This window comes from Ahaetulla prasina, chromosome 2 (assembly GCF_028640845.1).
Source record: "Ahaetulla prasina isolate Xishuangbanna chromosome 2, ASM2864084v1, whole genome shotgun sequence".
Lineage (NCBI taxonomy): Eukaryota > Metazoa > Chordata > Lepidosauria > Squamata > Colubridae > Ahaetulla > Ahaetulla prasina.
This window is the reverse complement of record NC_080540.1, coordinates 280,991,857-281,006,670: the sequence shown is the minus strand read 5'-3', so window position 1 is coordinate 281,006,670 and position 14,814 is coordinate 280,991,857. Positions and strand designations below refer to the sequence as shown.

Sequence of the window (14,814 nt, the reverse complement as noted above, 5' to 3'; positions counted from 1 at the left end):
CCAAAGGCAGAATAAAATACCCTATTTCATAAGCCTGAACTGGTCTAGAAGGCATTTGACTTGATAGGTCACAAAATGTACAAGTCTGTAGTGTTCCAGCAAGCAGCTTGAATCTCTTGACAATTGGCAGTTTGTGAACAATAGAATCTGCTCATTTACATACATTTCTATTACTATATTTTTCGGACTGTAAGACGCACCTGACTATAAGATGCACCTAAATTTAGAAGGTGTAAAGAACAAAAAAAAGTTTTTGGCCTCCCTTTTTTCAGGCCTTTTCCAGCCTTTTTTCACCCCATTTTTGAGGCTTTTTTTGCCCTGTTTTTTAGGCTTTTTTTGGCTTGTTTTTTTTTTAAAAAAACAAAAAACCAGGCTGAAAAAAGCCTCAAAAACAGGCCAAAAAAGCTTCAAAAACAGACCAGAAAAAAGCCCCGAAAATGGATCGAAAAAAGCCCTGAAAACAGGGCGTGCAGAGGCCAAAAAATGGCAGCAGCAAAGCTGGCTGAGGAATTCTGGGAGCTGAAGTCCACAAGTCTTTTTTTTTTTATTCAAAAAGTTTTACAAAATTTTTTTCCCCCTTTCCCCCCCCTCCTCTCCCCTCCCTTCACAACCCCCGACTTCCCGGAGCAGGCACAAGGTATAGTTAAAAATAAAACAAACATATGCTAAAAATTTCATCCCAACTTAATTATACCCCTACAATCATCAATTCCTAACTTCCCCAAAACAATCAAAATAATACATCATAATCATTCAAAACAGTCTGATAACTCTTAGTCTGATATCTACGTTGAATATAGTCAATCCATTTTTCCATTCCTTTAAGTATCTTTCTTGCGTATTGTCTTTCAAAAAGGCTGATATCTTCGCCATCTCAGCCAAATTGGCAACTTTCAATATCCATTCTTCTATTGTTGGTACTTCTTTTTTCTTCCAATATTGTCCTATTAGTAATCTTGCTGCAGTTATTAGATTTAAAATCAATTTAGTCTCAATTACTGTACAATCCGTAATAATTCCCAGCAAGAAAAATTGCAGGAACTTTATCTTCTTTTTCAAAACATTTTGTAAAATCCACCAAATTTTTATCCAAAAGGCCTTTATGTCCTTACAAGTCCACCAAATGTGAAAATATGTAGCGTCATCACAATTACATCTCCAACATTTTGCTTGCATATCTGGATACATACGATAATTTTTAGGATCTAGATGCCATCTATAAAACATTTTATAAAAATTTTTCCCTCAGATTCTGTGCCTCGTGAATTTAACATTTCTAACCCAAATTTTTCCCAAGTTTCCAATAATATTGGCTCCTGAAAATTTTGTGCTCACTTTATCATACAGTCCTTTATCAAGTCCCTTTCAGAATCTATTTCAAGTAACACATTATACAATCTCTTTATATGCTCCTGAGACTGATTTCTAATTTGCTTTACCAAATTTCCCTCGTTCTGCTCTATACCAATTTTCTGATCTCCTTCCATCTAGCACGTAGTTGCTCATATTGAAACCAAGTATAATTTTTCCCTTCCTCTCTTAATACTTGCAGAGATTTTAACTGCAAATTACCTCTTTCAGTATACAAAAGATCTTTATATGTAATCATTTCGTGATTCTGTTCTATGTTTATATATTCTATTGTATGTCTAGGACTTGCCCATATAGGAACCTTATAATTTAGTTTATAAGAGTATTTTTCCAAACACATGAAGGGCATTTCTTAGCACATGATTTTTAAAGGCCTTATCCACTTTTTTGTCATAAATTAAATATGCATGCCATCCATATAGCAAATCATAACCTTCTATATTCAAAATTCTGTCCTCTGTTAAGTTAAACCAATCACTTATTGCAGAGAGAGCAGCTGCTTCATAATATAATTTAAAATTAGGCATTTTTAAACCTCCCCTTTCCCGAGAATCTTGAATTATTTTCATTTTAACCCTAGCTTTTTTACCTTCCCATATGAATTTGTTAATTCCCTTCTGCCATTCCTCAAGATTCTTAAGTCCACAAGTCTTAAAGTTGCCAAGGTTGGAGACCTCTGCTATAGACCACTATGTCTCAACCTTGGCAACTGAAGATGTGTGGACTTCAACTCCCAGAATTCCCCAGCCAGTGTGCTTTATTACCCAGCCACAGTGTGCTTTATTACCCCAGGGGTAATAAGGAGTAATACCCCTTATTACCCCTGATGATTATAGAACAGAGCTGGTAATTATCTCTGATTCTTCTTGGTAATATTTGCTGAGCTCGACTTACAACAGTTCATTTAGAGACCATTCAAAGTTACAACGGCAACAAAAAAAGTGACGTATGACCGCTTTTCATTGGTACAACCTAGTTGTATTGAATTTTGATCTCCATTACCATGTGATCAAAATTCAGATGCTTGGCAGCTGGTTCATATTTATAACCGTTGCTGTGCCTCAGGCTCTTGTGTTCCCCTTTTGTGATCTTCTGACAAGCAAAGTCAATGGTGAAACCAGATTCACTTAATAATCAGGTTACTAATTATCAACTCCATTGGTTCACTTAACAACAGCGGCAAGAAATGTCGTAAAATGGGGCAGAACTCTCTTAACAAATGTCTCACTTAACAACAGAAATTTTGGGCTCCCATGATGGTCGTTAAGTCGAGGACTACCTGTATTTAATTGTTTTAATTCTGAGTGTGGCTCATAGAATAGAACAGAACAGAACAGAACAGAACAGAACAGAACAGAACAGAACAGAACAGAACAGAACAGAATAGAATAGAATAGAATAGAATAGAATAGACTAGAATAGAATTTTTTATTGGCCAAGTGTGATTGGACACACAATGAATTTGTCTTGGTGCATATGCTCTCAGTGTACATAAAAGAAAAGATACGTTCATCAAGGTACAACATTTACAACACAATTGATGGTCATTGGTCATAATAAAAGGATACACAATTATTTTAATGACTATGGATTATTGATTGTAATGAAAAATGTATCTGCAGTGGTTAAGAGAAAATTGCTTTACTAAGCACAGATAGTCCTCGATTTACAACCCATTTGTTTAGTGACTTTTTGAAGTTACGTTGCCACTGAAAAAAGTGACTTACGACCATTTTTCACACATGCGACCATTGCAGCTTCCTCATGGTCACATGATCCAAATTCGGATGCTTGGCAACTGGCTCATGTCTGACGGATGGAGTGTCCCAGGGACATGTGATCAGCTTTTGCGGCCTTCGGACCAGCAAAGTCAACAGGAAAACCATTTTCAGTTAACAGCCATGTTACTAACTGAGCTTCAGTGATTCACTTAACAAGTGTGGCAAGAAGGGTCATAAAACAGGGCAAAACTCACTTAACAGTTGTCTCGCTTAGCAATGAGAATGTTGGGCTCATCGTGGTCATACGTCGAGGACTACCTGTGTATGATTCTCTCTGCTAAATGTGGTTCTGATTCTTTGATTTTTCACAGAGCGAGTATCGAAAACGAGGCTTCCAAGAAGTTGTGTCTCCCAACGTCTACAACAGCAAGCTTTGGGTGACCTCTGGCCATTGGCAGCATTACAGCGACAACATGTTTTCGTTTGAAGTGGAAAAGGAGATCTTCGCTCTGAAGCCCATGAACTGTCCTGGACACTGGTATTGGATTTGTACCAATTTTTAGATTCATTGCTCTTTTTTTCCCCTTCCTATTCTGCTTTAAGGGACATAGTGGCTCAGTGGCTAAGATGCTGAGCTTGTCGATCAAAAGGTCCCTAGCGCCACGTAACGGGGTGAGCTCCCATTACTTTTCCCAGCTTCTGCCAACCTAGCAATTCGAAAGCATGTAAAGCCTAACAGTATTGAAAAAAGATGAACTTTACAACCGGTCCTCACACTTATGACCATTGCGGCATTCTTGTGGTCACATGATCAAGAATCAGGCACTTTGCAACCGACAGGCATTTACAACCATTGCAATGAGCCACAGTGGCGCAATGGTTAGAGTGCAGTACTGCAGGCTATTTCTGCTGACTGCCAGCTGCCTGCAATTTGGCAGTTCAAATCTCACCAGGCTCAAGGTTGACTCAGCCTTCCCTCCTTCCAAGGTGGGTAAAATGAGGACCCAAATTGTTAAGAGCAACATGATGACTCTGTAAAACTGCTTAGAGAGGTCTGTAAAGCACTATAAAGTGCTATTGCTCTTGCTATTGCTATTGCTATGTTCCACCATCATGTGAACACTGCATGCTTCACAACTGGCTTCCAAAAAGCAGAGTCAATGTAGAAGCTGGCAATAAAATCTCAAGTCATGATCACATGAGGTCTTGTTTAATGGCCATAGGTGACTCACTTAACTGCCGCAGAAATGAAGTTATAAATAAGTCTATTGCAGTTATGTGATATCTTCTTTAATGACTGTCTTGTTTAACAACAAGAGTTGCTGCTCCCAATTGTGGTTACTAAATGAGAACTACCTGTTGTTGTATGCCTTATCTAATTTCTACATGCAGTAGGAGTGATGTACAGTACAGGTAGTCCTCAATTTAAGACTACAGTTGAGCCCAAAATTTGTGTTGCTAAGTAAGGCAGTCGTTAAATGATTTGTGTGCCATTTTACAATCTTTTTTACCTCAGTTGTTAAGCGAATCACCTCAGTTGTTAGGTAAATCATGCGGTTATTAAGCGAATCTGGTTTCCCCATTGATTTTGCTTGTCGGAAGCTGGCTAGAAAGATTACAAATGGTGATCCTAGGACACTATAACTTTCATTAATACATGCCATTTACCACGGGCCTGAATTTTGATCACGGACCACAAGGAGGCTAAAATGAAAAATGGTTATAAGTCAGTTTTTTTCAGTGCTGTAATACCTTCAATGACTAAATGAATGGTTGTAACTTGAGGATTGTCTGTAATATGTCTGTCAATGATCACAACTACACTGTAGACATACCATAGGGATGTGCAGTGTTTCAAATCCAAAGTTGCAAAGATGCTTCAGAGCAGCCATGGGCTCATATTCCACACCTGTCTGCATCTTTTTCAAACATCTGAGAGATTTCCTGGGTGTGAACAGAAATTACATGCTTGAGTTAAGGAGGTGGTGACAGCATGCCACACCCATTCCAAAGCACCTTGAATTAAGCACCTGCTGGCACGTCCTTAATTCAAGTGTGTACGGTATTTTTTTTTGAGATTGTATAGCTACTATGCAAACTGAAGGAGTGACGGTGTTAAGTCCAACCTGGGCGTTCAATCCCACGCCAAGCATTGCTTACTACGTGACATTATATTAACACCCTCGCCAAAGCTTCTCATCACATTAGGATCCTTTATTTGAATTCCAGTTACAATGCCAGCTTGCTTGCTAGTTCATGTGAAACTCTTAAAACAGAGATTAAAAACTGATCCTGAAATCTCCTCACCTTCCCTTTTTTTCCCCCCCACTAAACTTTGGTGTAGCTTCACAACCCCTCGAAAACTTGCCAAAGATTGAACTATTTAATGAAACAGGAGAGAGAATGAAATCCACGAGGATAACCATATTCATTGTATTTAATTAATTACGTGTAAATTCAAATTCATCAAACGTGGGCTTTGTCCTACCCGACCTGTGTTTTTAGAGAATGGTCTTTAGAGTACTGGTAGCACTTGAAAAGCAAGCATGGTCTTCAGGCCAAACATGGTAGCTAGAAGGAATTATAAAATTCTGTCTCTGCTGAGTTGGAAATCCTGAAACTGTAGTCCTTAACCTGTCTGGAAAACATCTGGTTGGGGAAACTTGGCAGATTGTAGGAAAGCATCTGCTTTTCAAGACTGTTTCTGATTCTTCATATGGCTATTCTCAGCAATATAATCCCAGTCAGATGTCAACTATTTGTCTTACTTTCTTCAGTCTTATGTTTGATCATCGACCAAGATCTTGGAGGGAGCTGCCTCTGCGCCTGGCTGACTTCGGAGTTCTGCACCGTAACGAACTGTCTGGGACGCTGACCGGTCTCACCCGAGTGAGGCGGTTCCAGCAAGATGACGCTCACATATTTTGTGCCATGGAGCAGGTGGGAAATGATCTAGGGCAGGGGTGTCAAGCTCAAGGCTTCAGGGCTGGATTCGTCCCGTGGGGTGCTTAGAATGCGGGGTCGCCCTGGAAACAGTGAAGTACTGGCTCGCAGTACCTCTGCCAGTGAAAATGGAGCTTGGAAGGGCCACACGTGGTCCTCCTGACCTCCGTTTTCACTGGCGGAGGCACCATGGGCCACTATAGGCGCCCCTGACACGAGTGACGTCGAGCTGGCCACACTCACCCTGGCCATGCCCAACCTCCCCCCGCCCCCGAAGTCAAATACAACCCTCCTTTTTGACACCCTGATCGAGGGTAATTTAAGGAAAATAGTGTTATAAAAATGAATGGATATTGATAGCATTGGGTCTTTTCATTTCATGGACAGATTGAAGGGGAGATCAAAAGTTGCCTGGAATTCTTGCGCACTGTGTATGAAGTCTTTGGTTTTTCCTTCAAACTTCACCTCTCTACCCGTCCCGAAAAGTTCCTTGGAGATATTGAAGTGTGGAATGAAGCCGAAAAGGTATTTGTGTCCTAAATATAGTGGTTTGTTCATTTATTTCCTATAATAGTGTAGTAAATGGGCCAACGTAAATCAGTCCAAGAAAGCTGTATCCAAATATGTAATTTCCAATTAGTAGTTTGGGGGTTAAATTGTATGGAATCTGCAGTCCCTGATGTCTTCAAATAACTCGTCTCCAAGAGGATGAAAAAAAAAACCCACATTCTTTATGTGAATTTTTTTTTCAATAACCTTAGATACACAAGTTCCATATAGGTTAGAGAGAGCAGGAAAGGAAAGAGCCGTTAGCATGAGGATTAAGGGGAACAAAATTTAGGAGGCCAAAAGGGACTGACCCTGTGTACTGAACAAGTTTGGCACAACTTTTTGAACTGACAACTTTCATTAAAAGGCATATAATTTTGTGAACTGTAGCACGGAGGTGATTCCTTCTGATCTTTGGCAATCATGGCCGTAGGCTGCCATGAACTTTGGGCTACTATAGATTTAAATGATTCTGCTACCTAGTAAATTCAGACTACAGAATCCATTGCCAGGGAAAATAGTTTTAGTGGATCACACTTATAAGTAAATTTAGTCTAAAAGCACATGTTAGTTATATAACTAACTGATGCTCAGCATATTTTTAGTCCACCTTAAGGGATCCTGAGATTGGAAGGAAGAGTTTCTGATAATAAGATAGTACTGTGATTCAGCCTAGCTTGGTGAATATTGTATTTACTGATACATATATTGTCAGCTTCTTGAGATTCAAGGCAGTTAACTGAGTAAAACAGAAGTAAAGCAGTCACCAGGGTTAATACTGACTTGAATATACAAATATACACACATACTGACCAAAGCAAGAAGTAAACTCCTCTAATGTTTGTGTTGTGAAGGAGAGAAACAACCAATCATTTTGCTTAGAACAAATCCATTAATATTTGGCATATCATTTTCCACTAGCAACTTGAAAATAGCCTGAATGAGTTTGGCGAGAAATGGGAACTGAACCCTGGAGATGGAGCTTTCTATGGGCCAAAGGTTAGTAAATCACCTTAAGAGCACATTTTAAAATACTGTTTCATTTTCCACGAAGTTGCTTTTGTAATTTGTTTTATTAGAGAAGCTATGGACTGGGTACTGTTCACTTACCTGTGCTTGACTCCCATTATACCATAATTCTCTTGAGGGCTCTGAGGTTATTTAGCAGAATATTCAGGCAAGAGAGTAAGAAAAGTTCTCTACTTACTCCTCTATAGTGTAAAACGGGGACAGGTTGGTGTATGTGTGACAAGCTAGCTCACTTATTCTTAGCCTTCCTCTTTGCCTGTTGAATAAGTAATGCTTATCAGGGAGTTGATCTGAGGAATGGAATAGAACCAGTGTTTCTCGACCTTGGCCACTTGAAAATGCGTAGACTTCAACTCCCAGAATTCCTCAGCCAGCAGCACTGGCTGGGGAATTCTGGGAGTTGAAGTCCACGCATCTTCAAGTGGCCAAGGTTGAGAAACAATGGACTTGACCCGTGATGGCGAACCTATGGCAAGTGGCACGCAGAGCCCTCTCTGCAGGCACACGAGCTGTCGCCTCAACTCAGCCCCACCACACATGTGCGCGCGCCTCCTGCCATCCAGCCAGTTTCCGGGTCTCTGCCGCACATGCAGGGGGTCGCGCGTGCATTGCTTTCGGCACGCGACAACAAAAAGGTTAGCCATCACTGGACTAGACTATTAGCTAAACAGAATTGTATATAGAGGAATTGCATGTATCAGATTTGTATGGGTGATACAGTGTGGTGATATTTTAAATGAGAGAAATTGTGAAGGCAGTCCCTCCCTAATCATTCTTAGAGTATATATGGTAGATGCAGATAGTCTTTCATCTGGCAAGATTCTGTCTATGGGAAAAAATAAAGAACTCAGCTATGTATCATTCTTGGTTTTGGGGGCCTGACAAGTACGGTGCTTGGAACAAAAATGTTAGATCAAAATGAAAATGAGGGGAACATGCCCATTTCTGTGTAATTTAGAGACTGAGACAATTCTTTGCGCTATTTGTACCAAGGTGAACTAGATTGTAAAGCAGGGTAGTAAAAAATTCCTAATGAAATATCTTGGGAAACCTTTTGCTTGGTTTGGGAGGAAACTGCTGATTATAATGATTGTGAAATTAAATTAAATTAAATTAAATAAGACAGTTATAGGCACCATATTGTTTAATGAAGGAGTTAATCAAGATGTAATGGAAGCTGGAGAATAATCTTGAAGCTAGTCTCGGGGTGAAAAGCTCGTTTGTTCGTTTTTCCTTTTGACACCAAGGTATGTTTTCCTCAGATAATGTGAGGATGTTTTTCATTATGATGCTAATTCCAAATTAGGCACAAAATAGGATTTTAGAATGCGGAATTAAGTCATATTAAAAAATCAAGGCAGCAAGGGATAATAGCAGCCTCGTTTAGAATTAAAAGCTTCAGTAAGCAAAAAAAATTCAGCTACTACTGAAGCTTGAAGGTCTTGGTGTGGGCTGAAATGAAACAAAAATATGGAGTCAATCTGTCTAAAACTCTGGCAAATGCCACACCTTCCAAAGTATATTCTCTAAAGGCTGGGGGTATATGATTCATCGGATATTCAAACTACAGACTCCATATACGTCAGTGTCGCTATTCTCATAGCAGAGGTAAGTATTGTTAGTCCTTGACTTAAGACCACAATTGAGGCCAAAATTTATGTGGCTAAATGAGACAAAGTGGATTTTGCCCAATTTTTCTTTCTCGCCAAAGTGAATCACTACAGTTGTTAAGTTAGTAGCACGTTTGTTAAGCGAATCTGGTTTCACTTTGCTTCCCTGTTGACTTTGCTTGTCAGAAGGTTGCAAAAAGTGATCACATGACTCCAGGACAGCGGTCACCAAATGGTGGTCTGTGGACCACTGGTGGTCCATGAGAAAATTTTGGTGGTCCACCGAAAAATTATTTGCATTTTTTATATTGCACTAAATCAGGGGTCCTCAAACTACGGCCCCTGGAACGGATACATGCAATGAACGCTTGTGTTGCTGCAGAGAGTCTCCCCCTTCGAGGTCTTTTTGTGTGGGTCGGAGGGGGGCAGAAATTCTGACTTGGGGTTTGCTTCATCCTCCTGGTATGGGGCTTTGGGTGAAGGCTGGAGGGTAGAGCCGCTGGTGGTGAAGAGCCCCTTGTTCTAGTGGGACTGCCTCATGGCCTGTAACTGGCTGCCATCTCAGCCTGCTGAGTCTCCAGGTGCCGGTACCTGGCCTTGCCCTCCTGCAGGTCTTCCCTCTGCTTGGAAAGCCTATGCTCCTAGTCCTCAGTGAGGTGCTTCTGCTGAGCCGCCTTCTTGGTCAGATCCAATTTGAACTGAGCCAACTGTTTTGCCAATTCTTTCTCGTGGTGAATGCTTAGCTCCAACAACTGCTTCCTGTTGGGGCTTTAAGGAGCCTGGGCAGGCAGGGGAGGAGTGGGTAGGAGGGGAAGGATAATAAGTAGAGGCCAGTGAGGCGCCCCTTGATGTGAGTGACCTCAAGTTGGTCATGCCCACCCAGTCACATGACCACTTAGCCACTCCCACCCAGCTGGTCATTAAGCAGATCATATTAGTGGTCTGCAGGATTTAAAATTATGAATTTGGTGGCCCCTGAGGCCCTGAAAGGTTGGGGACCCCTGCTCCAGGATACAGCAAAGGTCACAAATATGAGCCAATTCCCACGAGTCTGAATTTTGATCATTTAGATGTTGCAGTGGTCATATGGGTGAAAAGCAGACATAAGTCACCTTTTTCGGTGCTTTGTATCTTCAAACAGTCACTAAACAAAGTGTTGTAAATCGAGGACTACCTGTACAGAAAAGTAACATACTCCAGAGATCCTTTTTCCTCAGAGTAGTTTATTGGCAGGGCCTGATAGCTGTCAGTTTGAGATACTGCCTGAAACTGAGTAGAAATTTTTAAAAGTGCTTTGCTGTAAAGAATATTTGTAAGTAAAATGGAAATTCTCAGTCATCCAGGTCAGGGTTGTCCCAAGGGTGTTTTTTCAAGAGGCAACTGAACTTCATTTTTTCCTTGAAGACATTTCACTTCTTATCCAAGAAGCTTCTTCACTTCTTCAATTTTTGTAAGAATTCTGTCCATGTTTGTTTGTCTCATCCTCTTCTTCCTTTTTACCCCCCAAAAGATTGATATCCAGATCAAAGATGCCATTGGGAGGTACCATCAATGTGCCACTATCCAGTTGGATTTCCAGCTGCCTCTGAGATTTAACCTCACATACATGAGGTAAGGAGATCCTGTGGTTTTATTCTGCATTTTATAATTCTCATCTAGTTAACTGGGTTTTGAAAATTACACTCATTTTATCTTCTAGCCATGATGGGAATGACAAAACCAGACCAGTGATTATACATCGTGCCATTTTGGGATCGGTGGAGAGGATGATAGCTATCCTGACTGAAAACTATGGAGGCAAATGGTATTGTATTGTTATTTTATATAGCTAGTCCTCGACTTACAACCATTAATTTAGTGACTGTTCAAAGTTACAACAGTACTAAAAAAACAGGACTGGTGTGTGACTGGTTTTCACACTTACGTTCTCATGGGCAAGTGATCAAAATTTGGGTGATTGACAAGTGGATGTATTTATTTTATTTATTTTATTTATTTATTTTATTAAATTTTTATACCGCCCTTCTCCTGAAGGACTCAGGGCGGTGTACAGCCAAGATAAAACACAGGAATATATACAAATTAAAACATTTAAAACCTAGCAAATTACAAAAAGGCTGATAATTAAAATTTAGTTTTAAAATTTTAGAAATATTAATAAAACCCCGAATTAAAATTTAACACTATTATGCCAGTCCATTTATGATAGTTGCATTGTCTTGGGGACATGTGATAATAATCATGCGTAACCTTCACAACTGGCTTCCGACAAGCAAAGTCAGTGGGGGAAACCCAGATTCACTTAACAACTGTGGCAAAAAACTGTGGTACAATTCAGTTAACAACTCTCTTGCTTATCAATGGAAATTTTGGGCTCCATTGTCATAAGTCGAGGACTACCTGTACACAAAAGTAGGAAATCACAACTGTCAGTTATAGTTATTATTATATTGTACTCCCCAAGATGCTTTTTCAAGAGGCAACTGAACTTTCTTGCTTTTTTTTCTTTTGAAGACGTTTCACTTCTTATACAAGAAGCTTCTTCAGCTCTGACAGAATAGTGGGGAATAGAAGGATTTATACTCCTTGGAGACAATAAATCCTTCCATGGCTGAGAATCTCTACAGACTTTTATATTGTACTCCATACAATTCCAGGTGGTATATGTAATGTCCCTGCTTGCTGTTTCCCCCACAATAGCAATCCTAAATAAGGGGACTGCGTTTAGAAATTGGAATAAATCAACATTTTTAGAATAGAATAGAATAGATCTATTTATTTATTTATTTTGGCTAAGTGTGATTGGACACACAAGGAATTTGTCTCTGGTGCACAGGCTCTCAGTGTACATATTTTTAAATACTTTTAAATCTTTTAACCGGGGTTTTATCGTTTTAGGGTCTGTAATTTTAAATTTTAAATCTTTTAATTGGCCATTTTTCTAATATGCTCGGTTTTAAATTGTTGTTTTAATTGTATATTTTCTATGTTTTTATCTTGGCTGTACACTGCCCTGAGTCCCTTGGGAGAAGGGCGGTATAAAAATTTAATAAATAATAAAATAATAATAATATAAACAGCAAGTCATAGGTCATAAATCATAGCTACAATCAATAAATCTTAAGAAACCAAAAGGAGAAGATAGTAGGAAAGATGAGAAATGAGATGAGAAATTTATCATAGGAAATATCTTCTTCCTGGCTTCTCACATTCTCTCTTCCTTCTCCTCTGGTGTAGTCATTGAGAGCTACTTGGCTGCGACTTCTAATAGATCACATCTTGATCAACAAACTGATTTTAATTGCAGTTGTTGGAAGCTTGTGAACTTCAAACCAGGAGCTGTTTCAGTTTGCCATCGTTAAGATTAACTGCATTTCCAGCTTCCTGATTTATCTACAGCTGCTCTCAAGCAGAAGGAAAAGTTTTTTGCCTTACAGCTGGACTGGAGGGGAAGATTTAGTGAGATCTGGTTTTGCTTGAGTCTACAAGTAGCCTGTAAATCTGCCACCCGCCCAATGGTGGATTTTTAATTCTTTGGAATCCGTAACTATTTAGAGAACAGGTGGTCTTCCAATCAGTCTGCAGCTTTTATTCAAATGTCCATATAGTTGAGTTACAGGTAGTCCTTGACTTACAACCATTTGTTTAGCACCTATTCAAAGTTACAACAGTGCTGAAAGAAAGTAACTTACAACATCATCTTGTTAAAGCCATGTAAGAAACCTGTTACATTTTGAATTAGAAAATTCGTTCAATCTCAGTTAGTTGGCAGAACTACTAGGATATCAAATCAGAATCTGACCTATTCTGAGCTATGAAGACTTCTTTTTTCTGATACTGTAAGAAATGCACAGTTTTGAAGCCCATTCTGTGTACACTTTCTAAGAAATACTTAAGTTTAATAGCAGTGCAGGAGGTCATTGTTGCTAGCCCCCCCACCCCCTTAAAGTTAGCAGGAATTTGCTGTTGTCTTTATATAGCAGTAACTTCTGTTGTTTCTCTTCTGTCCAAGGCCACTCTGGTTATCTCCTCAGCAAGTGATGGTCATACCAGTTGGACCAACATGTGATGAATATGCACAAAAGGTAAGTTTTAACTTTTATTTTGTCCTTTATGCAAAATCAACTTAGGAATATCTAAAGATGTGAACATATCCAAAATAAGAATGGCAAACTCCTCAGAGGAAAAAAATCTTGCTCTTTATGGGCAGCATAAATGGATTTTATGTCATCAGAGACTAAAGTCCAGAAATCCTTTTAGGACATGTAAACAAAACCCACACAAGGACAGATGCAAACCATTTGCATTGCAAAGATACTCTTTGTATGTAGCTCACAGTTTGGGCAATGTTTTAATTCCTTATTTACAAATCTGTTTTGAAAGTGAACATTTGAAAGGGGAACTGAGCTAGCTGTCTAATAGAGAGGAATATTTTGGGACATTTGACTATGTAAGTGTGATTAAAGGCTGTTCTGCTTGATGTTTTGGATGGAATTGGAATAGCATAGAATAATTTATTGGTCTAGTATGATTGGAAACACAAGGAATTTGTCTCTGGTGCATAAGCTCTCAGTATATATACAAGCAACAAATGATAATTCATGATCATAATACGATCATCGTAAATCATAAGATACAACACTCAGTGATAGCCATAAGATACTAAGTAAAAGCAACATAAATCATTAGAAAGAAACAACAAGTGATAATTATAAGGAATAGGTAATGGGAAAGGCAAGAAGGATAATAATAAAATCCTACTACATGGTTTGATATCCTAGGGCAGGGGTCTGCAAACTTGGCTTTTTTAAGACTTGTGGACTTCAACTCCCAGAGTTCCTCAGCCAGCAAAGCTGGCTGAGGAACTCTGGGAGCTGAAGTCCACAAGTCTTAAAAGAGCCAAGTTTGCAGACCCCTGTCCTAGGGCATAAGACAGTGTTTTGGGAATTAGTTGTTTAGCAGTGATAGCATGGGGAGAAAACTGTGCAGTTATGTGCGTGTTTCTGCATACATGTAATGTTTCTAACGGCAAAACTTTATTGCTATGTTCTTGAATAATGTATCTAGATCAGAATCACAATTTGTTTTCATGTCTGCATCTACCTGAATATCTTTGAAAAACATGTTATCCGAATACTGACTGTATAGATACTGTGAGGCTTAACTTCTAAATGTTAATTTGATTACAGACTCTGTGACTATTCAAATGTCATATTTGTGGAGCAAAACTTGCTCTTCTAAATTGGAGAACTGCAAAGCCCCAAAATGCCTTTCCCTCCAGATGTTTGCTTCATGCACAATCTAAAACATTGCTGATTTGGTTCTCCTAAAGGTGAAGCAACAGTTCCATGATGCTGGTTTAATGGCGGATGTTGACGTCGACCCTGGTTGCACTCTGAATAAGAAGATCAGAAACGCTCAGCTTGCCCAGTACAATTTTATTTTAGGTAAAAGTGTCTCTGTGCAGTGTGTGTGTGTGTGTGTGTTGCTCCATTTGGGTAATATCTGCTTTAAAGCATCATTCAGAAGCTAATTTACTGTTGCCTGCTTGTTAATGTACGAAGTGGCTGTTTTGACAGCAGCATTCCATC

At 39.4% G+C, this 14,814-nt stretch overlaps 1 protein-coding gene across 1 annotated transcript in view; it reads left to right on the top strand.

The window, feature by feature from the left end:
• Positions 1-14,814, top strand: part of TARS1 (threonyl-tRNA synthetase 1) — a 35,586-nt gene that overhangs the window by 18,347 nt on the left and 2,425 nt on the right. Inside the window, exons 11-18 of the mRNA XM_058170201.1 lie at positions 3,464-3,630; positions 5,870-6,032; positions 6,423-6,560; positions 7,506-7,583; positions 10,734-10,834; positions 10,923-11,027; positions 13,236-13,308; positions 14,556-14,670. Of these exons, the coding sequence (XP_058026184.1) occupies positions 3,464-3,630; positions 5,870-6,032; positions 6,423-6,560; positions 7,506-7,583; positions 10,734-10,834; positions 10,923-11,027; positions 13,236-13,308; positions 14,556-14,670 (940 nt within the window). The remainder of the gene's footprint in view (positions 1-3,463; positions 3,631-5,869; positions 6,033-6,422; positions 6,561-7,505; positions 7,584-10,733; positions 10,835-10,922; positions 11,028-13,235; positions 13,309-14,555; positions 14,671-14,814) is intronic.